The sequence below is a fragment of the Pelophylax lessonae genome (genome assembly GCF_965119305.1).
Source record: "Pelophylax lessonae genome assembly, chromosome: 2".
NCBI lineage: Eukaryota > Metazoa > Chordata > Amphibia > Anura > Ranidae > Pelophylax > Pelophylax lessonae.
Window position 1 is genome coordinate 692,728,745 of NC_138769.1, and position 27,799 is coordinate 692,756,543.

Genomic DNA, 27,799 nt, shown 5'->3' on the forward strand with positions numbered 1-27,799 from the left:
GTCGCTCTTTTTGTGGATCTGGAAAATCCTCATTATGGCCACTAGATTTCCTGCAGCAATTTTTCTCTAGGTTGAATACTAGTAGAGTGAATCAGAGAAAATACTTCCTAATGGTCACTAAAAAGACCCTACATTTGTTGTTTTGCGCCAATCCACCGTCGAAAAGCTGGTAGTTCCAAAATGTCCATAAGTTCATTTAAAAAATGCACACAAATATTATTATATTATTATTATACAGGATTTATATAGCGCCAACAGTTTGCGCAGCGCTTTACAATGTGAAGGAAGACAATATAGTTACAATACAGTTCAAAACAGGAGGAACTAGAGGGCCCTGCTCGTTAGAGCTTACAATCTAGAAATACTTATTTCCTACAATGGTCACCTCCATTTAGTGGCTATAAAGCGGTATTTACCGGATTCACGCAACCTTTTATGAATGAACAACTTTCAGCCTGGAGGGAAAATAGCTTAGTAACATTTTAATACACTATATTACCAAAAGTATTGGGACGCCTGCCTTTACACGCACATGAACGTTAACCACTTTACCACCGGAGGATTTTGCTGTCTTCCATCCAGGCCACTTTTTGCGATTCGGCGCTTTGCGACTTTAACTGACAATTGCACGGTCGTGCGATGCCGTACCCAAACAAAATTTATGTCCTTTTTTCCCCACTAACAGAGCTTTCTTTTGGTGGTATTTGATCACCTGTGCGATTTTTACTTTTTGTGCTATAAACAAAAAAAGAGCGTTTATTTTGAGAAAATAATATTTTTCACATTTTTTTATATGAAATCCCCCCCCCCAAAAAAATGTAAAAATCTAATTTTTTTTTAATTTTTGGCCAATTTGTTTTCTTCTACCTATGTTTGGTAAAAAAAAATCATGATAAGCGTATTTTTATTGGTTTGCGCAAAAGTTATTGCGTTTACTAACTACGGGAAAGATTTGTCATTTTTGGTTTTTTTTTAACGTGTAATGGCGGCGATCTGCGATTTTTTTTGCGGGACTGCGACGGACAGATCGGACCCTTGACTGACATTTTTGACACTTTTGGGGGTACCAGTGACATTACTGCAGTACTATATATATGCACTGTTACTGTAAAAATGACACTGGCAGTGAAGGGGTTAATTTTATTGGAGAGGGAGGGGTTAATGTATGCCTGGTGCTTACTGACGTGTGGGGGGGGGGGAGGTGACTTTGTGAGACAGGGACAGATCGGATGTCCAGCTATGCTGAACACTCCGATCTGTCAGTCCCTGTCACTATGGAGATCCGCCCGCTGTGTTTACACATGCGGGCGGATCTCCAGACTCGATCCCTGATGATCGGGTAAGAGCAGCGGCGATCGCCGCTGCTCCTCCCCTGGCCCGACTCCCGCTGTGAATGAAAACAGCGGGAGCGCGCCTCCGGTGGCGCGCGAGCGCCGCCTACAGGGGGAGGAGTCCAGCGACGTAGGTCTACGTCGCTGGACGGGATCGCGGCACTTTGCCGCAGTAGCCTCCATGTGAGCGGAGGTAAAGTGGTTAAATGGCATCCAAATCTTAGTCCGTAGGGTTCAATATTGAGTTGGCCCACCCATTGCAGCTATAACAGCTTCAACTCTTCTGGGAAGGCTGTCCACAAGGTTTAGGAGTGTCTATGGGAATGTTTGACCATTCTTCCAGAAATGCATTTGTGAGGTCAGGCACTGATGTTGGACGAACAGGCCTGGCTTGCAGTCTCCACTCTAATTCATCCAAAAGGTGCTCTATTGGTGTTGAGGTCAGGACTCTGTGCAGGCCAGTTAGGTTCCTCCACCCCAAACTTGCTCATCCATGTTTATGGACCCTGCTTTGTGCACTGGTCCAAATCATTTGGTGGAGGGGGCTTGCAGTGTGGGGTTGTTTTTCAGGGTTTGGGCTTGGCCCCTTAGTTCCAGTGAAGGGAACCCTTAAAGCATCAGCGTTCTAAGACATTTTGGACAATTTCATGCTCCCAACTCTTTGGGAACAGTTTTGGAATGGCCCCTTCCTAATCCAACATGACTGCACACCAGTGCACAAAGCAAGGTCCATAAAGACACGGATGAGCGAGTTTGGGGTGGAGGAACGTGACTGGTCTGCACAGAGTCCTGACCTCAACCTGATAGAACACCTTTGGGATGAATTTGAGTGGAGACAATGAGCCAGGCCTTCTTGTCCAACATTAGCGTCTGACCTCACAAATGTGCTCCTGGAAGAATGGTCAAACATTCCCATAGACACACTCCTAAACCTTGTGGACAGCCTTCCCAGAAGAGTTGAAGCTGTTATAGCTGCAAAGGGTGGACACACTCAATATTGAACTCTACGGATTAAAGGCAGGCGTCCCAATACTTTTGGTACTATAGTGTATGTCCCCATTCACACAGAACATGCAGTTTCGCAGTATGCATAGTTCATTTTTTTTTTAAATATATATATTATATTACACACACACACACACACACACACACACCCTTATAGTGTATTTTTGTTGTTGTGGTCGATATCTTAGACCAGGAAGGGGGACATTTGAGGAGCAGAGGGATTTGGTTCCAATACATCAATCACCCTAAATGATTGCTGTCAACCCATCAGATCTGATGGTGCTATATACCTGGTATCTCCATGTCCTTTTCTTTGTATCATATTTGTACATGCTGCTACATTATTTCATGTACTAATGTTTTTATGAAATTATATTAATAAAAATCGCTTTTATTCATATACCATTTACTATTTTTTTGTTGCCATTAGTCCCACCCATAGGAGATCCTCCTAATTTGACTAGATTTCTGATGACCGTTCTGACCAGTCTTGCAAGAATAATAATAATAATTAATAATAATAATAATAATAATAATAAAAAAACAATAAAAAAAAAAAAATAAAAAATAATAATAATAATAATAAAAACGAATAATAAAAATAATAATAATAAAAAAACAATAATAAAATAAAAAAACAATTAAAAAAATAAATAAATAAAAAATAATAATAATAATAATAATAATAATAATAAAAAAATAATAAAAAAATCGGTGATCGCTGACTATACCACTGTCTGGTGATGATGTCCACTGCAGAGCTGAGCTGCATATTGCATGAATGACAGCACTACACAAAAAAAATGTGATGAGATTGGTTTGTAGCTTGGGAATAAGGTCTGCAGTTAGAACTTCCCACTCCTGATCTTTTTCTATATATGCCAGTCTCATATCAAGTATCTTTCTCTGACATACCAAATAAAAAAAACAAAAAAAAAAAACACACAGGTGGTTGAGCAACTTTTTATTACCCAGCCCAGCCGTACGGGGTTCACATGCCATGGCTGCAATGTTTTGCAATACCGTAAAAATTTCCCTTGCTGCGTACAGCCTGCCAAACACAAGCCATTCAGATAGATTAGACCAGGCTACAATCACATGACATTCACATGGTTGCAGTGGTGCAGGTTTCATTGATTAACCACTTAAACCCAGAAGGTTTTACCCCCCTTAATGACCAGGCCATTTTTTGTAATACGGCACTGCATTATTTTAACTGAAAGTTGCGCTGACGTGCGATGCTGTACCCAAATACAAATTTAAGTCTTTTTTTTTCCCACTAAACAGAGCATTCTTTTGATGGTATTTGATCACCTTTGTGGTTTTTATTTTTTACGCTATAAACAAAAAAAGACTGACAATGCTGGAAAAAAAAAAAAAAAAAGTCACATTTTTTACTTTATGCTATAAAACATATCCAATGAAAAAAGAAATTTGAATTTCTTCATCAGTTTAGGCCAATTTATATTCTGCTATGTGTATTGGTAAAAAAAAAAAAATCCCAATAAGCGTATATTGATTAGTTTGCAGAAAAGGTATAGCATCTACAAACTATAGGATATTTTTATAGAATTTTTTTTTTTTTTCTAGTAGTCAATAGTCAGTAATCAGCCATTTTGAACAGCACTGTGACATTGCGGAGGACAAATTGGACACCTGACAAGTTGGGACCAGTGACACTAATGCAGTAACCAGTGAAAAAAAGAAAAGAAAATGCACTCTCACTGTACTGACACTAACCCACCACGCCTATAAAAATAGGAGAAATGAGTATCCCCAAGCGTTTAGGAGATGTTCTAAATGTATGCAGCTACTTAACCACTTGCCGACCGGTCACGTTGACTGTACTGCGGCAAAGTGGTTCGTTATCGTCCAGCGACGTAGTACTACGTCGCTGGACTCCTCCCCCTGTAGGCGCGCTCCCGCTGTTTTCATTCACAGCGGGAGTCGGGCCAGGGGAGGAGTGGCGGCGATCGCCGCCGCTCTTCCCCGATCGTGGGGGAATCCAGTTTGGAGATCCGCTCGCTTGTGTAAACAGAGCGGGCGGATCTCCTCAGTGACAGGGAGTGACAGATTGCAGTGTTCAGCATAGCTGAACATCCGATCTGTCCCTGACTCACTCAGTCACCTCCCCCTACACATGTCAGTAAGCACCAGGCATACATTAACCCCTCCCTCTCCAATAAAATTAACCCCTTTCCTGCCAGTGTATTTTTACAGCAACAGTGCATATGTATAGCACTGATTACTGCAGTAATGTCACTGGTACCCCCAAAAGTGTCAAAAATGTCAGTCAAGGGTCCGATCTGTCCGCCGCAATGTCGCAGACCCACAAAAAAAAAAACGCAGATTGCGGCCATTACTCGTTAAAAAAAAAAAAACACCAAAAATGACAGAAATCTTTCCCTTAGTTAGTAAAACGCAATAACTTTTGCGCAAACCAATCAAAATATGCTTATTGTGATTTTTTTTACCAAACATAGGTAGCAAAAAACAAATTAGCCAAAAATTAAAAAAAAAATTCGATTTTTACATTTTTTTGGGGGGGAATTTCATATAAAAAAAAATGTTAAAAATGTTATTTATTCAAAATAAACGCTTTTTTTTGTTTATAGCTCAAAAAGTAAAAATTGCACAGGTGATCAAATACCACCAAAAGAAAGCTCTGTTTGTGGGAAAAAAAGGACGTAAATTTTGTTTGGTTACAGCGTCGCACGACCGCGCAATTGTCAGTTAAAGTCGCACAGTGCCGAATCGCAAAAAGTGGCCTGGACGTAAGACCGCAAAATCCTCCGGTGGTAAAGTGGTTAAATAAACCATAAACTTAATCAAGGGATCTTCCTAACAAGTGTAGAAAAAACCAGTAGCGCAATGTGATAGTACAATAATGATAACAACCTTCTACCACATCTCAGTCATATGCTCACTAAGCACAAGTGCAGAGAATCTGAACAAAAAATTGCAGAGAATTCAATGATGCAATGGTGCAATAATGGTGGCACCCTCCTGCTACACCTCAAACATAAGCGGACATAGAATAAAATACAGTGCCTTGCGAAAGTATTCAGCCCCCTTGAACTTTGACCTTTTGCCACATTTCAGGCTTCAAACATAGATATAAAACTGTAATTTTTTGTGAACAAACAACAAGTGGGACACAATCATGAAGTGGAACGAAATTTATTGGATATTTCAAACTTTGTTAAATAAAAAACAAAAATTGGGCGTGCAAAATTATTCAGCCCCCTTAAGTTAATACTTTGTAGCGCCACCTTTTGCTGCGATTACAGCTGTAAGTCGCTTGGGGTATGTCTCTATCAGTTTTGCACATCGAGAGACTGAAATTTTTGCCCATTCCTCCTTGCAAAACAGCTCGAGCTCAGTGAGGTCAAATCTTTCTGTGGTTAGTAAACACAATAACTTTTGTGAAAACCAATCAAAATACGCTTATTGCGATTTCTTTTACCAAAAATATGTAGCAGAAAACAAATTTAACCTAAAATGTTAAAAAATTTAGATTTTTACTTTTTTTTTTTTGAGAATTTCATATAAAAAAAAAAAAAAAAAAAAAAAAAAAAAAAAGTGAAAAATATTGTTAGCTTTTCAAAATTGTCGCTCTTTTTTTGTTTATAGCGCAAAAAAAAAAAAAAAATCGCACAGGTGATCAAATACCATCAAAAGAAAGCTCTGTTTGTGGGAAAAAAAGGACGTCAATTTCGTTTGGGTACAGCGTCGCATGACCGTTAAAGTCACGCAGTGCCAAGTCGCAAAATAGGGCCTGGTCTTTGAGCAGCCAAATCCTCTGGTCTGAAAGTCTGAAAGTGGTTAAGTGTATATATATATATATATATATATATATATATATATATATATATATATATATATATATAGCATATGTGTCCATAAATCTTAAGCAATTCGATAAAAACTGTCCATCATTTAAATAATTTGTGAGGTGTCCACCATAAAAGTGCAAGGTGCAGATAAGTCCTCTTGAGTGATCTTAGGTGTGTGACCACCACTGATGGAAGAGGTAGATCAAAGGCTTACCGGATATCATGGAACCAACAAAGTATACACTCTTTGGGTCATTCAAGCGTACAAAGAAAATAGATATCCCTGTATGGCAGATGTCACAAATCCTTCAGGAAATCCAGACTCATAATCCACAAAATTAAGAGGCGAATAACCACTGGTGACTACAGCAGGAAATTCTTCCACAAGGTACTCTTTGCTGCAGGGTTCTGCTAGATCTGTGATTCCATTTCACATGTGGTGTTTGGCTTCTCTGTTCTCCTATGGTGAACCCATAGATTCAAACCATCTATGGCCGGCTTTAGTGACTGCCTGTCTTTTCTGTTGTTGTACTATTGTTAGTGGCTCATCCCAACCAAAGAACGTGTGGGTGCATTCAGCTGTGTTGCATTAGTGCATTGGGGGCCATTGAAAATGAAAGGCACTGCAAAGAACCTCTGCATTGCAGTAAGGCCCCTGTCACACTTGTGCAATTTGTCCTGCGACTTGGGACAGCATAGTCACATGACGAGTCATACCCCATGATTTTCAATGAGTACCATACAGATCTGTGCACCTTCAAGTCACAGCGACTTCAAAGTAGACCCTGAACTACTTTGGACTGACTTTGATTTGACTTGAGGTCCATAGACCTCAAGATTACACAGGCATTGCAGTCCTGTCAAAAATGCATCACTTTCAGGTTGTACAAATGTGAAAGGGACCTAAAAGGTCATTTTACCCCATGTTTTAATACATAGTTGTGAATGGGCCCTTACTGTGCCAGGGACAATGGTTTCATCACATTGAAAGTGAGGAAAACATCAAATGCACCAAGGACACAGAAAAAAAAATTAATAAATAAAAATGTGAATATAGAGGAAGGCTATAACCTCCATCAGATTTTCATCACTGCATGCGCTAGTGCTGCAGAATTTCTGAGAAACTCAGGAACAGGAAAGAAAATCTCTGAGCCCCAGATAGCAGTAAAAACCCAACAGAGTCTAATATTGCCCCACTCTACCTATCTATATAAACAAAACAAAAAAAAGTTGGTTTTGAGTGGACAACTATGCATGCAATGTAAAAGGGAAGAGATAATGCCCATGTCCAGGACAAGGGTGGAACTTACCTGCCAGGAGGAGAAGAAGGAAGCTGGGCTGAGGAGGTTGTTGCTGGTAGGGTGGGTACCCCCAAAAAACTCATCAATGCAGAGATCACATTGCTGGGCGTCTCTCCAGTCCCAAAAGGGAATAGTAAAATTGTCATCCGCTGCCACCTTCTGGATTTCTCGTTCCCAAAGCAGCAGAAAGATCCTGTGCCAAGGCAGAAAGCCAGGAGCATCATGGGCAAAGTCAATGTTGGCCCACACACTGCCATCTTCCAAGAAAGCATCTCTGGAGGCGTAGTAATGCAACCACACAAACAGATCATAGACATTGATATCTGCGAACATCGGATTGGAGCCATTGTTCATCTGCTCGTAAGTGCCGGTGGCAATAACATAGTCCTGGCTGATGGTACGCTTACCCAAGTTGAGGTAGGCAATGAACTTGTCCTTCTCAGCCGTGGTCATCCTGAAGATTTCCTTTCTGATCAGATTGCGTCTAACGGTGCAATTTGGTCCTGTGTAGCCAAACCTGCACTCACCGCAGTTGTAGCCCATGAAGTTACCCTGGCACTGGCATGTCCTGTTGTAGAAGACAATGGGCCAGTTTTCTCGGTCATCAATGCCCGAGAAAGGGAATTGGGCACCCACTGGGGAGTTGGAGGGGACTACATCTTGGCACACTCCCCTGCCTGAGACTTCTCCACATGAAGAATTATCTCCTGGCCAGACTGGGCAACATTCCTTGCTTAAGAGGACCTGTGCTGTACTGCAAGCCCTGGGAAACTGTCCGTAGGAGGCATGAAGTACCAGGAGCAGGGTGCTAGCTGCTAAAAGCACTGTAGTACTTTCCATCCTGGTGATCCTCCTTAGACCTCTCAAACAAACCAAGGAAAAAAAGAAATCCCTCTTCTCACTTATTAATTGGCTAATCACATGTTCAGGCTTATATCACTTTTCCCCCTCCTCACTCCACTGAAGAACATTTACAATCCCTCCCCTCATTAGCACTAGTGATGATCACATGAATGAAAAGAGTGACTTAAAAAAAAAAAAATATTCAGATATGCATTCAATAATTTTAGAAAAATGTTTTACTGTCAACTTTTGCAATAGGAAAATTAGTAGTCCAAAAAACAAAAAAACAAAAAATATTCTTAATTTATAATTTAACCTAAATGACTGTTTGTTTTTCTAATAAAACTAGTGCAAACAAATATAATAAAAGACAAATTACATCAGCACAGTACGAAAAACGGAACTAATTAATTTATTAGGTTTAGGTTTAGTTTGCCATGTGACAGGTCAAGGCTCTCCCAGTCATCATTCAAAAGTTGAACCAATGAATGAGAACCTAGAGAATTAAAAGTCCTATTTTTTTTTTTATACTACATTTCTTTATTTCAAATTACAAAATAAAAATGAAGGCGTACTTGAAGTTTTCTTTTGACATTCTGCTATTATTTTTAGTGAAGGCATAAAGTAATCAAATACTGAGTTATAGCAGAAAAAGATAAAGTAGTTAATTGAGTTCCCCCCTCCCGACCTTCTCTCCTTTTTTTACATTTTTTTTTTTTATTTTGCTTTTTTGGGATTTTTTTTATTTATTGTTTTAAGTGTAAATCTATGTTTAAATTCACAGACTGTTGACTGATTTACTACCTTTGCTGGAAGTCTGTTCCAAGCAATCAACTAAATCATTTTTAAAAAAAAAACAAAAACTAAAAGCTATTAGACTTTGTTTTTGTTCGCTGTAGTCATCAATTGTAATTGTTTTTGCTCCATTTGTGTTCCATTTGTAGTTTGAGAAAAGTTCGGCTACATGTGATATTCCTAAACAATTAGTTGAATGAAATGAACTTCTTGTTGACTGCTTCCTCTTCAATTGAAGCTGTTTGATTTTATTGTTTGGCAAATGAGGCAGCTGGGATCAGGAATAAAGTGGCTTGACCTAAATACAGCAGAAGGGAAAAAGTTCAAAAGAAAAGCTAGAAAGTATTATTTTATTGAAAAAGTAGTTGATGTGTGGAGCGGACGCCCAGTAGGGGTAGTGAGTCAATAAATAGTAAGGACCCTTATTACATATGTGTCTTGTGTTATTAGAAAGTAATTAGTATACATTGTATTAGGCAGCCAATTGAAAATAATTGGCTGCTAATGCACCAAAACATCCCAAAAATCGCATGTGTTACAAATTTTTTGCTAACCCTCGCTACGGTGCATTACTTTGTGAAGCCTTAAAGTATAACTAAAGGCTAAACATTTCTTTTAGTTTTGGATGGGGTGGAGAGGGATTAGAACCCCTGAAAGTTTTTATTGCTGTCTGTGCCCCCGTTAAGGAGATTCCCCCTCTATATTTGTCCTGTTTACCATTATCATCGAAAGTGGAAGTAAAGGAAATCCCAAATTTTGGGTTGTCCCCAGAAAAGTATTTAGGGGGAAATCTTTCCAATGGGCATAGCTCCCAACTGTCCCTGATTTGGAGCAATGTCCCTCTGTCCCTCTTTCCTCCTCATTTGTCCCTCATTTGGGTCTGATCTATATAGTTGTATATAAAATGCACTTTTTATCTTTCAAAAAGTGTTTCCCAATGCTAAACCTTTCATCCAATTTCTAAATTGCTGCATTTGTACATTTCAAAAGTCAGTGTAAAGGAATAGTAGTGGTAAAAAAAAGAAAAAAGCACTTGTGGGTTTAACTAACTATTTTTTTTTGTATAATTCTCTTCTTAGGGGGCGTGGCAAGGGGTGTGTCCCATGCCTACATCATTTTGCTGATAGGTGTCCCTAATTCCCAGGTATGCAATGGGGACACTAGTTCTGGTGACCTGGGGGGTCCTCAAGGGATTCCCTTAAATTGCAGAAATTCCCTCTCACTTCCTTTTTGGCTATGGGGCAGGAAGTGAAGGTAAATCTCCCCAATGTGAGGCAGATGGCATAAAAAAAAAAAAAATACTCTATCTAAAATAAAAAATAAATAAAAAAGTTTTATCTATAGTTCTTCTTTAACCGCTTCCATACTAGGTCAGTTCTGGCACTCCGCTCTTACATGTAAAAATCATCATTTTTGCTAGAAAAATTACTCAAAACCCCCAAACATTATATTTTTTTTTTTTTTTTAGCATAGACCCTAGGGAATAAATTGGTGGTCGCTGCAACTTTTTAAGTCCCACGGTATTTGCGCGGCAATTTTTCAACTTAAATTATTTGTAAAAAAAACTTTCACAAATTAAAAAAAAAAAAAAAAAACACTAAAGTTAGCCCACTTTTTTGGATAATGTGAAAGATGTGTTACGTTGAGTAAATAGATACCTAACATGTCACGCTTTAAAATTGCGCACATTAGTGGAATGGCGCCAAACTTCGGTACTTAAAAATCTCCATAGGCGATGATTTACAATTTTTTACAGTTTAGAGTTACAGAGCTGGTCTTGGGCTAAAATTATTGCTCTCACTCTAACTTTCGCGGCGATACCTCACATGTGTGTATTGAACGCCGTTTACATATGTGGGCACGACGTATGTATGTGCTCGCTTCTGCATGCGAGCACGCAGGGACAGGCACTTTTAAATTACATTTTTTTATTGTTTATTTTATTTTTATTTTTTATTTTTACACTTTCCCTTTAATTAATTTTTTTTTTTTTTCTTTTAAACATCCCTTGTAATAGGAATAGGGCATGACAGGTCCTCTTTATGGAGAGATCTGGGGTCAATAAGACTTCAGATCTCTCCTTCAGGCTGAATAGTCTAAGATAAAAAAAAAAAAACGATCTTGGCTCTACAGCCAAGATCACAGCAGTATTTACAACTGCCAGGCTGGGAGTGACGTCATAATGTTGCGCCCAGGCCTCCGAGAGTCAAAGAGACTGCCAGGGACCATCTGGTCTTTGGTATTCTCTATGGTGTACTTCCACGGATTCCTTCTCCAGCTCGCACCGGAGGGCGGTGGGGGGGGGGGGGTCCCCTCCCGTCGCCTGTAGGAACAATCAAGCGGCTGAACAGCCGCTATGATGCTACGGTGCTAAAAACAAAATGGCAATGCATAGATGCGAATAGGCCCTCAAAGCCTTTCATAATTTACTATGGGTATCTTTTAAAAGGAACGACAATTTACGCAGCACTTTACATTTAAATCAACCCCTTCCCTCTTAGAGCTTACAATCTAAGACCACACACCTGGGCGTTTTTTTTTGGCGCTGGCGTTTTTTTGGGCATTTTTTTGGGTTCTTTGGAGGCAGGCAAAACATCTGAACTTCTGTATAGGGGTATATATATACACACACACTTATATGTATTTTACACTTACACATATATAGGTGTTATAGGAGCGGAGCCATATTGGTGTTAATTATTTAATTAGCGCAAGTATAGTGTTCTGTTCCTTTCACACCTATATATGTGTATGGGTATATATACATATAAGTATGTGTGTATATTTACCCCTACATAGAAGTTCTGATGTTTTGCCTGCCTCCAAAAAAATGCCCAAAAAAACGCCTGCGCCAAAAAAAAACGCCCAAGTGTGTTATTGCAGGGTTTTTTTTGGGCATTTTTTTGGTTTCTTTGGAGGCAGGCATGACATCTGAACTTCTGTATAGGGGTATATATACACACACCTACACATATATAGGTGTGAAAGTAGCAGAACACTATACTTGCACTAATGAAATAATTAACACCAATATGGCTCCGCTCCTATCACACCTATATATGTGTAAGTGTAAAATACATATAAGTGTGTGTGTATATATATATACCCCTATACAGAAGTTCAGATGTTTTGCCTGCCTCCAAAGACCCCCAAAAAATGCCCAAAAAAATGCCTTCAAAAACACACCTGGGCGTTTTTTTTTGGCGCAGGCATTTTTTTTGGGTTCTTTGGAGGCAGGCAAAACATCTGAACTTCTGTATAGGGGTATATATATATATATACAAACACACTTATATGTATTTTACACTTACACACATATAGGTGTGATAGGAGCAGAGCCATATTGGTGTTAATTATTTAATTAGCGCAAGTATAGTGTTCTGCTACTTTCACACCTATATATGTGCAGGTGTATATATACAGACATGTGTGTGTATATATACCCCCTATACACATGTTCAGATGTCATGCCTGACTCCAAACATGTCCTCAAAAAATCCCTATAAACGCCTGCAGCCAAAAAGTCTGACCGGTGAGAAGCCATATCAGTGCTCTGAAAGTGACATAAGAGAAACAATCTTTTCTCTATAGCGGTCACCCTGATATGGAAGGGTTTTATCACCCTGCCATAGCAGTCAGAGTCAGTTAACCCTACACTACACTACGGTCCCCTTACACTTAACACTTTCCCTACAGAAACGGAATAATTAAAGCTAACTATAGTGGAAAATAGAACCCTAACTACACTAGATATCCCTTTCCTCACACTAAAAATTGCTAAATGACACTTTGAAGCAAAAGTAACAGAACTGCTTCCACTCTCTTCCATGTCCCTGTATAACAATGCAAGGAATTTGGCGGGGGCTATCTTATATACTGGGGGGTGTATTCACTAATGATTGGACTATGGACCCCCTAGTCACTCCAATTACATTCCTAGCATTCTCCTGCCCCCTCAATATGCTTTTACTGATGGTTCTGGTCCAATCACGGGCTTTTAAAGCCCATTTCCTGTCCCATTGCATTTTGGTCGGTTCTGGTTGCCGAATTCTGAACTTTTTCAGCAAAAAGTTCTAAATTCGGCCGAACCTCGAACAGCCAATGTTCGGGTCGAACCGATGGTCGACCCGAACCGTTCGATCATCCCTAGTCAAGACCTAAAGTCACCTCGGTCTTTCACGAGAACCAGGAAATTGTCCTTCCTACCTACAACTCATCTTCCGAGTCTCTGGAGGTTCATCCACTGGGTGTGGGCAACACGCTCAAACAATATCTGGAAGTTACAGCTCCTTTCCGGAAGACGGATTACCTCTTTACCCTTTTTTCAGGGAAGAACAAGAGTATGCGTGCCTCTTCAAGATCAATTGCCTCCTGGATAGTAGAGGTCATCCATTGGGCTTATAGAGAGAAGGGCCTGGCTCCTCCTAAAGTGGTGACTGCGCATTTGACTCGTGGTGTCGCTACTTCATGGGCGGTTTCAAGACATGTCGCTCCGGAAGTGGTCTGCAGAGCAGCGTCTTGGTCGTCCATTCACATGTTTATGTCTCATTATTGTGTTGAGCCAGCGGCTCTTTCCTCTGTTAATCTTGGTACTCAAGTTTTGTCGGTTGCAGGTGTTAATTACATTTTTTGTTCAGCATCTGCCCACCCTGTTGCGTTTTGCAAGTTATTTCCCAAACGTATGCTGCCATGGAGTCTGTCAGGAAAACGGAAAATTGTGATCAAATACTTACCGTAATTTTCCTTTCCTGATGGACTCCATGGCAGCAGGAATCCCCTCCCAGTTCCTGAGTAGGCTAGTTACAGAACACTGATGCTGAAGGGGAGCAAGGATTTATGGGAGTGGGGTCCTATGGGGTAGGAGTGGAGGTGGGGCTACCCAAACGTATGCTGCCATGGAGTCCATCAGGAAAGGAAAATTACGGTAAGTATTTGATAACAATTTTCCATTTTCTGATCCCCCGAGAGGCAATCGGATATTCTCTGGATCAACTTTACCTAAAAAAAAAAGTTAGTACCCATTTATATTATGTACACCTAGGAAAAAAATCCAGGCCTTTTTTAAAGCAATCTAGTGAGCTGGCCAGAACAACCTCTGGAGGGAGTCTCTTCCACATATTCACAGCTCTTACTGTGAAGAAACCTTTCCATATTTGGAGAGAAAAAAATCTGTTTTCCTCTAGACGTAAAGAGTGCCCCCTTGTCCTCTGTGTTGACCTTAAAGTGAATAACTCAACACCAAGTTCACTATACTGTATGGACCCCTTATGTGTTTATACATGGTGATCATATCCCCCCTTAATCTCCTCTTCTCAAAACAGAATAAATTCAGTTCCTCTAATCTTTCCTCATAGCTGAGCTCCTCCAGGAAAACACTGCTTTCCTGGAAACTCCTGCCCAGCAGCTCCAGACGGTCCACAGCACACTGGATCCCTCTCTTCAGCTCAGCTCAGCTCAACCTTCTGTCCTTCAGGCCGACCACCAAGGACACCTTCACTAGCGCTGACAGGAGGAGAGACAGCCATCACCCTCCTCCTGGGACTCTGCTTCCCGCCAAAGACACCCTGTCATGTGCTCCCCTCAGACTTATACCCCACCCGAGGATGCATTGAGGCAGATTCTGCCCTCTGGGATAGATACAAGCCCTGGTGTGCTATTGGCCAGGTTTCCCCCACTGTCCAATAAGAGCCCTCATTGGACACAATGGGGAGACTCCCCAAGCTTAACAGACACACCTGGAACACATGACAGCCTAGCTGGACAATTAGACCCCTCTGATAAGCAGACAGGGCCTCCTTTATAATTTGCCTAGCACCTACCTAAAAGGGTGCTACATTTTTTTGCTAGAAAATTACTTTGAACCCCAAAACATTATATATATTTTTTTTAAGCAGAGACCCTAGAGAATAAAATGGAGATTGTTGAAATATTTTTTATAACACCGTAATTGCGCAGCAGTCTTACAAACGCAATTTTTTGGGAAAAAATACACTTTTTTTTAATTAAAAAGTTAAGAAAACAGTAAAGTTAGCCCAATTTTTTTCCATAATGTGAAAGATAATGTTACGCCAAGTAAATAGATACCCAACATGTCATGCTTCAAAATTGTGCAGGCTCTTGGAATGGCGACAAACATTGGTACTTAAAAACCCCCATAGGCAACATTTTAAAAATGTCTACAGGTTACCAGTTTAGAGTTACAGAGGAGGGCTCAAATTATTGCTCTCGCTCCAACTATTGCGGCGATACCTCACATGTGTGGTTTGAACACCGTTTACATATGTGGGCGCGACTTGCATATGTGTTTGCTTCTGCACGCGACCTAACAGGGACGGGGCCCTTTCATTTTTCCTATTTATTTTATCTTTTATTTTTACACTGTCCTTTTCAAAAAAATGTTTTGATCACTTTTATTCCTATTACAAGGAATGTAAACATCCCTTTTAATAGAAATAAGCATGATAGGTCCTCTTTATTGTGAGATCTGGGGTCAAAAAGACCTCACCATCTACACTAAAAAAGAAAAAAAAAAGAAAAAGAAAAGACTTTTTTTTAAGATGAAAAAAATGGGCTCTTTAAATCCGTTGCTAGGAAGTGACGTATGACGTCGCTCCGGTCCTCCAGTGCCATTGAGTCGAGTGAGGGCCATCTTGCCCTCACTCGACTTCCTGCCAGAGGGGACAGCGGACTGGATCATTTTCCCCGCTACCGCCGGGGTCCAGTAAATGGGGAAAACGACCAGGAAGCCGCAGGGGGGGGGGCACATCTCCCGCTGCCCATTAAGATGATCCCACGCAAATCCGCCACTGGGACCACCCTTATGTTAAAGCGGACTGGCCACCGTTTAAAAAAAATACTGGGGTTATGGCAGCAGATAGCTGCCATAACCCTGGTATTTAGCATCAAAGTACCAATGTAAATACACTGTGGGCGGTCCGGAAGTGATTAAAGTATCTGTCCAGCCAAAAGTTTTCCTTTCTGTGGTTTTTGGGTGGGAAAGGGTTGGAAACCTTGTCAGGGTTTAATAGATATCCAGAGCTCCATTAGATTTCTTTTCACTAAGGCTGGAGTGGACATAGATGGAGCAGTTTTCTTTCCTACAGTCACAGCTTGCAGGAAAGAAAATCACTATTCCCCCCAGTAAGGGCTCTTTCACACACGGAGTCTGTCAAACGGACTCCATTTACCTCAGCGGGGGATCGATCCGCCAATCCCCAGCTGAGCAGTAGGATGACAGCTGTTCTCTGCGCTGTGTGCGGAGACACAGCTGTCAGGTCCCCATGCATCTCTATGGGGGAATCGGATGGGAACGGATCGTCGGTCCGTTCTCATCCGATCCCATCCGATCCGCTGGGCGGATGGAAAATAGGGTTTCCATCCGTTTAGATTTGATGGATCGGATGTCAGCGGACATGTCTCCGCTGACATCCAATGCCCCATAGACATGCATGGGGTGACCGTTCAGATCCGCCAAAAAAACTGACAGGCGGATCTGAACGGTCCGCCTGTATGAAAGGGGCCTAAGTGTTGATGGGGGAATCCTTTCCGCGGAGCCATTATATTCTCCTGGTGGGGACAGGACGCAGTGATTATTGCTAGCAGCTATAACAGCAGCTAGCAATAATCACAAGTAAAATCTGACCAAATTGGCTACATTCAGCCTGCCCACACATGGTTCGAATCTCGGCCAGTCCCTATGCAGTGCTGATAATAAAATTAAACACATATAGTGCAAATCATGTATTCATATCTGCATTATAAAGTGCAAATACATGTGCAAAATTGTGCAAAAATGTGCAAACTCATAAGTGAAATGCAAATATATATATATATATATACTTCGCAAAAAACTAAAAGTGCAAATATATGTGAAAAATTAAGCAGATAAAGTGCATATATATATATATATATATATATATATATATATATATATATATAGTGTGACAGGAAGTCAGGTAAATCTGGGAATGTAGTCACTGAGAGGAGACACATTCCCACCTGCTTTGAAAAGTTCACTAATTATTATAGGGTGTCGGCTGCCAAAGGCAGCAGGAAGGTGTAAGGAGGTTGAAAGGCCTTCAGCTGTTCGGAATGAGGAAATTAAGGCCTCTATAATTTGTCCAAAGAAAGTTTATGCATTGCTGCCTCCTGTCGCTGTGTGAGCTGGGAAGAGGAGGACAGACATACGTGTACCTCCCGACGCCGTGTGGGCATGGGAGAAGGACTGCTGCCGCCTGTCGCCGTGTGGGCTGGGAGAGGGGGACAGTCGGATGTGTGCCTCCCGACAAGCTGGGGAGCATGGGAGAAGACCCCCTAAAGCGATGTGAAGCTAAGGAGGGTAACCAAGTGTGAAGACGTCTCAAAGGTGAGGACATGGACTGTTTTGCTACGTGGAAAGAAAACAAAGGGACATGTTCCATGTGAAGAGTGTGAAGAGTAAAGGGATCTGTTAAATGAACTGTGTTCAATGTGAAGAGTCTGAAGAGTAAAGGGACCTGTTATAGATAAAACATGGACTGTTGAGTATCCGCTGTAGGATAAGAAAGTTTGCTCCAACAGTAGGTTGGAGACAGACTCTTAGGTAGGTTCCAGCGTGAGAAGGTAGCCGCCCACAGAGGCAAGGATTTATTTTGTCTTTTATTTTATTTTGGCTGTTTTGACGCTTGCAATTGTGTGAAGTAAATTGCATGAATAAATCAGTCTTGTTTTCAACCTCTGCTCGGCTATCTCTCTGTGAAAACGCACCCCCAAAGGGGTCACCCATACGCCTACCACCGAGCTAATCCCTCACAATAGATAGATAGATAGTGCATATGTGTCCATAAATCTTAAGCAATTAGATAAAAACAGTCCATCATTTAATTAATTCGTGAGGTGTCCACCATAAAAGTGCAAGGTGCAGATAAGTCCTCTTGACCACCTTGATGGAACAGGTAGATCAAAGGCTTACCGGATATCGTGGACCAAACAAAGTATACACGCTTTGGGTCATTCAAGCGTATAAAGAAAATAGATATCCCTTCAGGAAATAGTGTTCTCAATCCAGACTCATCCACAAAATTAAGAGGAGGATAACCACTGGTGACTACAGTAGGAAATTCCTCCACGAGGTACTCTTTGCTGTAGGGTTCTGCTAGATCTGTGACTCCATTTCACATGCGGTGTTTGCTTCTCTGTTCACCTATTGTGAACCCATAGATTCAAACCATCTATGGCCGGCTTTAGTGACTGCCTGTCTTTTCTGTTGTTGTACTATTGTTAGTGGCTCATCACAACCAACAGAACGTGTGGGTGCATTCAGGTGTGTTGTATTAGTGCATTGGGGACCATTGAAAATGAAAGGCACTGAAAAGAACCTCTGCATTGCAGTAAGGCCCCTGTCACACTTGCAATTTGTACCATTCATATCTGTGCGCCTTCAAGTCACAGCGACTTCAAAGTAGACCCTGCACAACTTTGGTCTGACTTTGATGCGACTTGAGGTCCATAGACCTCAAGATTACACAGGCATTGGTTTAAGTCCTGTCAAAAATGTGTCACTTTCAGGTTGTACAAGTGTGAAAGGGGCCTAAAAGGTCATTTTACCCCATGTTATAACAATACATAGTTGTGAATGGGCCCTTACTGTCAGGGCCGGTGCTAGACTATTTTGCACCCTAGGCAAGACCAGATACTTGCACCCCCCCCCCCTAAAAAAAAAACTGTACACATTGCCCCCTTCCTGTACATAATGACCCCCCCTTTAACCCTACACTCCCCTTCCTGTATACACTGCCCCCTTTAATCCTACACCCCCTTGCTGCACACACTGCCCCCAAGGTCATTTTACCCCATGTTATAACAATACATAGTTGTGAATGGGCCCTTACTGTCAGGGCCGGTGCTAGAATATTTTGCACCCTAGGCAAGACCAGATACTTGCACCCCCCCCCTAAAGTAAAACTGTACACATTGCCCCCTTCCTGTACATAATGACCCCCCCCCTTTAACCCTACACTCCCCTTCCTGTATACACTGCCCCCTTTAATCCTACACCCCCTTGCTGCACACACTGCCCCCCTTTAATCCTACACCCCCCTTCACACCCTATACACACTACCTTCCTTTAATGCTACACACCCCTTCTTGTACACACTGCCCCCCCCCTTCCTGCACACACTGCCCTTCTTTAATGCTATACCCCCTTCCTGCACATACTGCCCCTCTTTAACCCTACATCCCCTTCATATACACACTGCCCCCTTTAACCATACACCCCCATTGCTTTACACACTGCTCCCCTTTAACCCTACACACTCCTTCATATACACACTGCCCCCCTTTAACCCTACACCCCCTTCCTATATACACTGCTCCCCTTTAACCGTACACCCCAGTTCCTATACACACTGCCCCCCTTTAACCCTACACCCCCCTTTGTATATACACTGCCCCCTTTAACCCTACACCCCCTTCATATACACACTGCCCCCCTTTAACCCTCTTCACACCCCTTAATATGTACACTACCTTCCTTTAAAGCTACACCCTCCTTCTTGTACACACTGCCCCCTTCCTGCACACACTGCCCTTCTTTAATGCTTCACCCCCTTCCTGCACACACTACCCCCCTTTAACCCACACCCCCCTTCATATACACACTGCCCCCCTTCAACCCTACACACCCCTTCATATACACACTACCTTCCTTAATGCTACACTGCCCTTCTTTAATGCTACACCCCCTTCCTGCACACACTGCCCCCCTTTTAACCCTACACCCCCTTCATATACACACTGCCCCCCTTCAACCCTACACCCCCTTCATACACACACTGCCCCCTTTTAACCCTACACCCCCCTTCATATACACACTGCCCCCCTTCAACCCTACACACCCCTTCATATACACACTACCTTCCTTTAATGCTACACACCCCTTCTTGTAAACACTGCCCTTCTTTAATGCTACACCTCCTTCCTGCACACACTGCCCCTCTTGAACCCTACAACCCCCTTTAACCGTACACACCCCTTCATATACAAAGTGCCACCCTCTCTAGAGGTGACATCCACAGGGTATGAGGAGGTGACAGGAGAGGAATGTGGCACTGGCCATGGCTGCGCCCTAGGTGGCAGTGCGCCCTAGGCGGCCGCCTAGTTTGCCTAGTGGAAGCACTGGCCCTGCTTACTGTGCCAGGGACAATGGTTTCATCAGATTGAAAGTGAGGAAAACATCAAATGCACCAAGGACACAGAAAAAAATAAATAAAAATGCTCATGTAGGGGGAAGGATATAACCTCCATCAGATTTTCATCACTGCATGTGCTAGTGCTGCAGAATTTCTGAGGAACTCAGGAACAGGAAAGAAAATCTCTGAGCCCCAGATAGCAGTAAAAACTCCAACAGAGAGTCTAATATTGCCCCACTCTACCTACTGTATCTATATAAACAAAACAAAAACATTTTGGGTGGACTTACAGTGGACAACTATGCATGCAAAGTAAAAGGGAAGAGATAATGCCCATGTCCAAGACAAGGGTGGAACTTACCTGCCAGGAGGAGAAGAAGGAAGCTGGGCTGAGGAGGTTGTTGCTGGTAGGGTGCGTACCCCCAAAAAACTCATCAGTGCAGAGATCACATTGCTGGGCGTCTCTCCAGTCCCAAAAGGGAATAGTAAAATTGTCATCCGCTGCCACCTTCTGGATTTCTCGTTCCCAAAGCAGCAGAAAGAACCTGTGCCAAGGCGGAAAGCCAGGAGCCTCATGGGCAAAGTCTATGTTGGCCCACACACTGCCATCTTCCAAGAAAGCATCTCTGGAGGCGTAGTAATGCAACCACACAAACAGATCATAGACATTGATATCTGCGAACATCGGATTGGAGCCATTGTTCATCTGCTCGTAAGTGCCGGTGGAAATAACGTAGTCCTGGCTGATGGTACGTTTAGCCAAGTTGAGGTAGGCAATGAACTTGTCTTTCTCAGCCGTGGTCATCCTGAAGATTTCCTTTCTGATCATGTTGCGTCTAACGGTGCAATTTGGTCCTGTGTAGCCAAACCTGCACTCACCGCAGTTGTAGCCCATGAAGTTACCCTGGCATTGGCAGGTCCTGTTGTAGAAGACAATGGGCCAGTTTTCTCGGTCATCAATGCCCGAGAAAGGGAATTGGGCACCCACTGGGGAGTTGGAGGGGACTACATCTTGGCACACTCCCCTGCCTGAGACTTCTCCACATGAAGAATTATCTCCTGGCCAGACTGGGCAACATTCCTTGCTTAAGAGGACCTGTGCTGTACTGCAAGCCCTGGGAAACTGTCCGTAGGAGGCATGAAGTACCAGGAGCAGGGTGCTAGCTGCTAAAAGCACTGTAGTACTTTCCATCCTGGTGATCCTCCTCAAACCTCTCAAACAAACCAAGGGGGAAAAAAAAATCCTTCTTCTCACATGTTCAGGCTTATATCACTTTTCCCCCTCCTCACTCCACTGAAGAACATTTACAATCCCTCCCCTCATTAGCACTAGTGATGATCACAGGAATGAAAGGAGTGACTTAAAAAAAAAAGTATTCAGATATGCATTCAATAATTTTAGAAAAACGTTTTACTGTCAACTTTTGCAATAGGAATTTAGTAGTCCAAAAAACAAAAAAAATAATATATATATATATATATATATATATATATATATATATATAATTAATTTTAATTTAACCTAAATGACTGTTTGTTTTTCTAATTAAAATAGTGCAAACAAATATAATAAAAGACAAATTACATCAGCACAGTACGAAAAGCGGAACTAATTAATTTATTAGGTTAGGTTTGGTTTGCCATGTGACGGGCCAAGGCTCTCCCAGTCATCATTCATTAAAAAGTTGAAACTATAATTGAGAACCTAGTGAATTAAAAGTCCTATTTTTTTTTTATACTACATTTCTTTATTTCGAATTACAAAATAAAAATGAAGGCGTACTTGACGTTTTCTTTTGACATTCTGCTATTATTTTTACTGAAGGCATAAAGTAACAAAATACTGAGTTATAGAAGAAAAAGACAAAGTGGTTAGTTTCCCCCCCGACCCTCCCTCCTTTTTTTAAATTTTGTTTTAAAGTTTTTTTTTTTTATTTTGCTTTTTTTGGGATATTTTTTTGGTGTAAATTTATATTTTAATTCACAGACTGTTGACAGATTTACTACCTTTGCTGGAAGTCTGTTCTAAGCATCAACTAAATCAATTTTCCTGACAGACTCCGTGGCAGCATACGTATCGGGTTTAGTCCCGCCTCCAAACCTACCCTATAGGACATCCACTCCCATTAATCTTTGCACCTGTTCAGCACACGTGTTCCTTTTTTGTCCTCCTAACGGATTACCTGTATCCTACCTGAAAACGGATCCCAGGAGATGGATAACTCTACCATTCGGGTATTGAGTATTTCTCCAATAAGCCCCAGCTGTTGCGGGGTATGGAGCAGGGTGAAGATTCTATTGTGTGCACCTTGGCCAAAAACCCAGCTGCTGCAGGTGGCCTGCCCCCCAAATATGAAGTCCGGTGTGTGTCTGAAGTCCCATCCATCCCTGGTGGCTAGCGGTTTCATTGGTGGTCAGTGAGTACTTTTTCCTTGTTTATTTTTTGCTCCATGGCAGCTTAAATTATGTTGCAGCCTTCCTTTGTGTTTCTCTTACCTTTTCCGCCGATTTCCCTGGTGGCTAGTGCTCCAGGGCCGGTCAGAGCTCACTTCCTGACCGGCCGGCCTTTTCTGGCTACTGCGCATGCACGAGCGCCTCAGGAACGAGGCTTGGTTCTCGCGCATGTGCGGTAGCGGTGCGGCACAGGCGCAGTGCGGATTTTCGGCGCCGATTAATGACGTCAGTGGGCGCCATATTTAAAAACCTCTCAGATGTCAGCAGAGTGTGTAGAATACACATTTTTGCTATTGGAAGACGGTTCTACTGCTTCTGATCCATTACAAGCATTTGTTTGCCTGCTGCATCTGCTGTTACTCTGCATTGAGCCCACCCAGGTTTCCTGGTGAGTACTTTTGACCCCAGGATTTTGGGAGTTTGCTTCCCCCCCCCCCCTCTTTTCTTCCTTCTCTGATCCTGTTGTCCGGCTCATCCCTGCAGGTCAGCGCCAGAATGGAAGCCTCTCCGCCCTCTGGTGGTCAGCCCACCCTTAACAGGTATGCAGGGCTTGGGGGTTGGTGTGCGTAGAGAGGGGGGATTGGGGCATTATTTATGTCCCTGGCTCCCTGTTTGTCTTGCTCTGTTCCTTTGTTTTACAGCCCTCCTAGGTCAGATGTTCGGCACTCCTCATGCAGGAATGAGCATCCCTCGAGATCTCACCACCCGCATTCCTCCTCGAGATCCGCTCGGAGGTCCCCGTCAGGCTCCCAGCATCGGGGGAAGGCATCTGCCTCAGCTGGCCCCTCGAGACATCCAGACAGAGTGAGTTGTTGGGGTTGTGGTGCACATGTCCCTGAAGACACAAGTCGATGTGCGATAAGTGCTTCTCCCAGGCTGCGGGAGAGAGGGACAATTCAGACCAAAGACTGGAGGCCCTTGGGAAGAGGGTCATCAAGGATTCCCTGGCAGAATTGGGACTAGGTCGGGCGCAGAGCCCAGACGTGACTCCTCCAAGCCCTCCCCCTGGAAGAGCACAGCCTAGGGAGGATCCTGAAACCTCTCAGCCTAGTCACCCGTCAGCCTTCCTGTCAGATAGTGACTCAGAGGTGGAGGACCCTTGCTTGGGATTAGAGTATGCTCTCGTCCCCTCCCTGGTGAGGGTGGTAAGAGAGACCCTGATTTGGGAAGATCAGGCTGTTTCTCTGCCAAAGCAGAAGAAATTCTTGAAGCAGCTCTGCAAAGAGCGACTTAACTTTCTAGGTGAATTGGGGGACATTATTACGGAGGAGTGAAGTAAAGTGGAAAGGAAGAACTCCATGCTTTCCAAAATGTCCCGGCTATATCATTTTAAGGAAGAAGATATAAAAAATCTAGAATCTCCTCCCTTGGTGGACACCGCATTCATGAGGCTGGTCAAACATGTGACCCTTCCACTAGAAGATACAGCCTCCTTTAAAGATCCTCTAGACAGAAGAATGGATTCTGATCTTAAGAGAATCTACCTGACTGCAGGAATGGCTTGCAAGCCGGCACTGGACTTGGCCGCAATGTCCAAAGCGATGGAGTTATGGCCCGACTCAGTGGATGTTTCTGAGGAGGCTGCCAGAAGTTCCCCGATTCAGGAACTTAGGATGGCTTCGTCTTTTCTGGGGGAGGCATCTATTGACCTTATCCGTCTGTTGGCCAGGGTTATGCTGTCCTCAGAACCAAGAGGGCTCTGTGGCTCCGCCCTTGGATGGCTGACACAGCTTCCAAGCAGGTCTGGTGCCGTATTCCCTTCGGGGGTTCCTCCCTCTTTGGGAATAAGCTGGATGAGGCTATAACCCGGGCTACAGGCGGCAAGTCTGGTTTTCTCCCTCAGGATTGACGCCCTCTCAATCCGAAGAAGGGGCAGCCCAGGAGGTATGTTCCAGATCGTGCCAGGGAAGCATGCACCTATAGACCTGGCAGAGAGTTTGGTCATAATTGGAGACCAAGACAAACCTCTTCTCGGAAATCCTTGAAGAGTGTTCCTTCTGGCGACCGTGGTGCGACCAAGTCTTTTTGAGATTGGGCCCGCTCAGGCATGTCGGGTGGGGGCTCGGTTGCTACACTTCCGGCATGTCTGGGCGGCCTCAATCCGGGACCCCTGGACTGTCAGGACAGTCACATGCGGGCACAAGTAGGCCTTCAGTGAAGCACCAAGACCAAGATTTTTTCCTACCTTCCTGCCACCCTCAGGAGAGAAGCGGCAGGTACTATTTTCCTACATAGAGTCTCTGGTGTCTCAAGGGGCTGTCTTCTCCGTACCAGAACCAGAGCACGGCCAAGGAATCTACTCCCCTCTTTTCTTGGTACAAAAGAAAAATGGATCGTGGAGACCAGTCATCGATCTGACCTTCCTAAAACGATTTATCAGAAAGGAAAGGTTCAAGATGGAAACTCTTCTTTCTATTCAACAGGCGGTCCAACCAGCAGACTGGATGGTGTCTATAGACTTAAAGGACACATACTTCCATGTCCCTGTTGCAGAAGATTTCCAGAGATATCTCCGGTTTGCCGTTGGTCAATTGCACCTGCAGTTCACGTGTCTCCCCTTCGGGATTTCCACATCTCCACAAACCTTTTAAAAAGTTTTGCTGGCTGTGGTAGCTCTGTTGAGAACAAGGGGCATTCGTCTTCATCACTATTTAGATGACCTTCTCTCTCTGTTGGTGCACCTGGACCAAGTCGTGTCCACCCTTCAAACGTTCGGCTGGCTGCTAAATTTGGAGAAGAGCCATCTAATTCCCACCCAGTCCCTTGTCTACCTCAGGGCCTTGTTCAATACAGCGACAGCGACAGTGTCTCTTCCAGAGGAGAAAGTCGCAGTGGACCGGGACAGGATTCTCCATGCCCTCTCATCGCCTCACCTCCAAGCGCGTCAGTGCTTGCGAATCATCGGGACTATGGTAGCCGTGGCTCCCATGGTAAAATGGGCTCTATGGAGAATGAGACCCTTCCAGAAAGGCTTTCTTCATCAGTGGGACACCTGGCATCTGGATCAGTCCATCTTCCTGACCCCAGCCATGAGGGAGAGTCTTCCGTGGGGGCTACATCGGGAACATCTTCTGAGATGCCATTCTCTTGTGCCAACCTCATGGATTGTGGTGACCTCGGACGCCAGCAGCTCAGGTTGGGGGGCCCATTGCCTCTCAGAAGTGGCTCAGGGCAAATGGAACTTTTCCTCTCGGGAAATAGTTTCCAACATTCTGGAGCTACGGGCGGCTCTTCGAGCTCTGCAAGCGTTCCTTCACTTGACGAAAGGGCTTCCAGTGATGCTCAGACTGGACAACACCTCGGCAGTCGCATATATAAGGAAGCAAGGAGGGACACGCAGTTGGTCCTTGCTGCGAGAGCTGGAACCGATTATGGCCTGGGCATAAAAGAACTTGTCCAACCTGTCAGCAGTATATGTTCCGGGGGTCCAAAAGGTCCAAGCCAATTTTCTATCTCATGTGCAGTTGGACAACAACGAGTGGTCTCTCCATGAAGATGTCTTCGAGTGAATCCTGAATCTGGGTATCTCCCCAGAGGTCGACCTCTTTGCCTCCCCTCACAACCACAAGTTGCAGAAATACTATGCGAGGTTCAGGGATCCTCAAGCTCTCGGGGTAGACGCCCTCACGGATCGGTGGAGGCTCCGCAGGGCATATGCCTTCCCTCCAGTTCCAATAATCCTGCAGTTCCTCCGGAGACTCAGGTCAGAAGCAGTGGAAGCAGTGGCGGTGATACCATTCTGGCCCAACAGGCCTTGGTTCCCTCTTCTAACACTCCTCAGTGTTCGGGATCCGATCCCGCTGCCCCTCAGGCAAGATCTGCTATCACAAGGCACCATACTGCATCCTTGTCGAGCCCGGCTACACCTGAAGGCTTGGTTATTGAGAGGGGAAGGCTACAGGCCTTAGGGTTCCCCGAAGAGGCTATCTCTACACTTCTGAGTGCCAGACGGAGTTCAATTAACAGGGTGTATAAGAGAATCTGGTCAAGATTCTCCTCACATCTGGCCGCCAGGTCCAACCCTCATTCATCCATCAGGATCCAGGATGTGTTGAGCTTTCTGCAGTCTGGTCTAGATCTTCCACTCTCGGTGAGCTCCCTTAGAGTCCAGGTTTCGGCTATTTCAGCTTTTACCGGCATCTCTTGGGCTAGCCATACTCTGGTCCGACAATTTTTCAAGGGGGCAGTAAGACTTAGGCCCCAGAAGAAGCCAAGGATCCCTAAGTGGGATCTCCCCTTAGTCCTGGATTTTCTATCTCAACAGATTTGTGATACAGATTAAACTCTTACCATCAAGGAATTGATTTTGGTGACTGTTTTCTTGGTAGCCATTACATCTGCAAAGAGAGTCTCTGAAATTGGAGCCTTAGGGGCGCAGGAGCCCTTCCTAACCTTTTTTCCAGACAGGGTAGTCTTAATCCCTATGTTGGAAGCAAGACCAAAGCTTACCTCTGTCTTTCATGAGAACGTGGAGATAGTCTTGCCTACCTTTAGGCAGGAAGAGGACTCTTCTGTCCATCCGCTGGATGTTGGAAATTGCCTCAAACAGTATCTGGAAGCTACGGTTTCCTTCCGGCAGTCAGAACATCTGTTTGTCACCTTCAGTGGAAAGAACAAGGGACTTCGGGCTTCTTCAAGGTCTATTTCTTCTTGGATCATCCAAGCTATCCAATGGGCTTACAGGGCTAAGGGCTTGACTCCTCCAGTGGCAGTTACGGCTCACTCAACTCGGAGTGTTTCCACTTCCTGGGCAGTCTCCAGACATGTCGCGCCTGAAGTGATTTGTAGAGCAGCATCCTGGTCCTCTATAAATACCTTTTTGTCTCACTATTGTGTTGAGCCGGTGGCTCTTTCTTCTGTTAATTTTGGTTTACAAGTGCTGTCAGTTGACAGAGTAAATTAAACTTTTGTTCAGCACCTGCCCCCCCTGCTTGTGTACGGCGAGTTATTTCCCGATACGTATGCTGCCATGGAGTCTGTCAGGAAAATGGAAAATTGATATCAAATACTTACCGTCATTTTCCTTTCCTGATGGACTCCATGGCAGCAGGAGTTCCCTCCCA

The 27,799-nt window shown here is 43.6% G+C and overlaps 1 protein-coding gene across 2 annotated transcripts in view; it reads right to left on the reverse strand.

The window, feature by feature from the left end:
• The window catches only part of TYR (tyrosinase), a 63,856-nt gene extending 42,351 nt beyond the window's left edge, over positions 1 to 21,505 (reverse strand). Inside the window, exon 1 of one of the 2 annotated variants that reach the window (XM_082245902.1) lies at positions 20,644 to 21,505. In XM_082245902.1, the coding sequence (XP_082102028.1) occupies positions 20,644 to 21,474 (831 nt within the window). In that variant the 5' untranslated portion in view covers positions 21,475 to 21,505. Of the gene's footprint in view, positions 1 to 7,482; positions 8,345 to 20,643 lie in introns of those variants that run through there. The other variant, XM_082245901.1, reaches the window with a different exon arrangement.
• Positions 21,506 to 27,799: the final 6,294 nt, after the last annotated feature.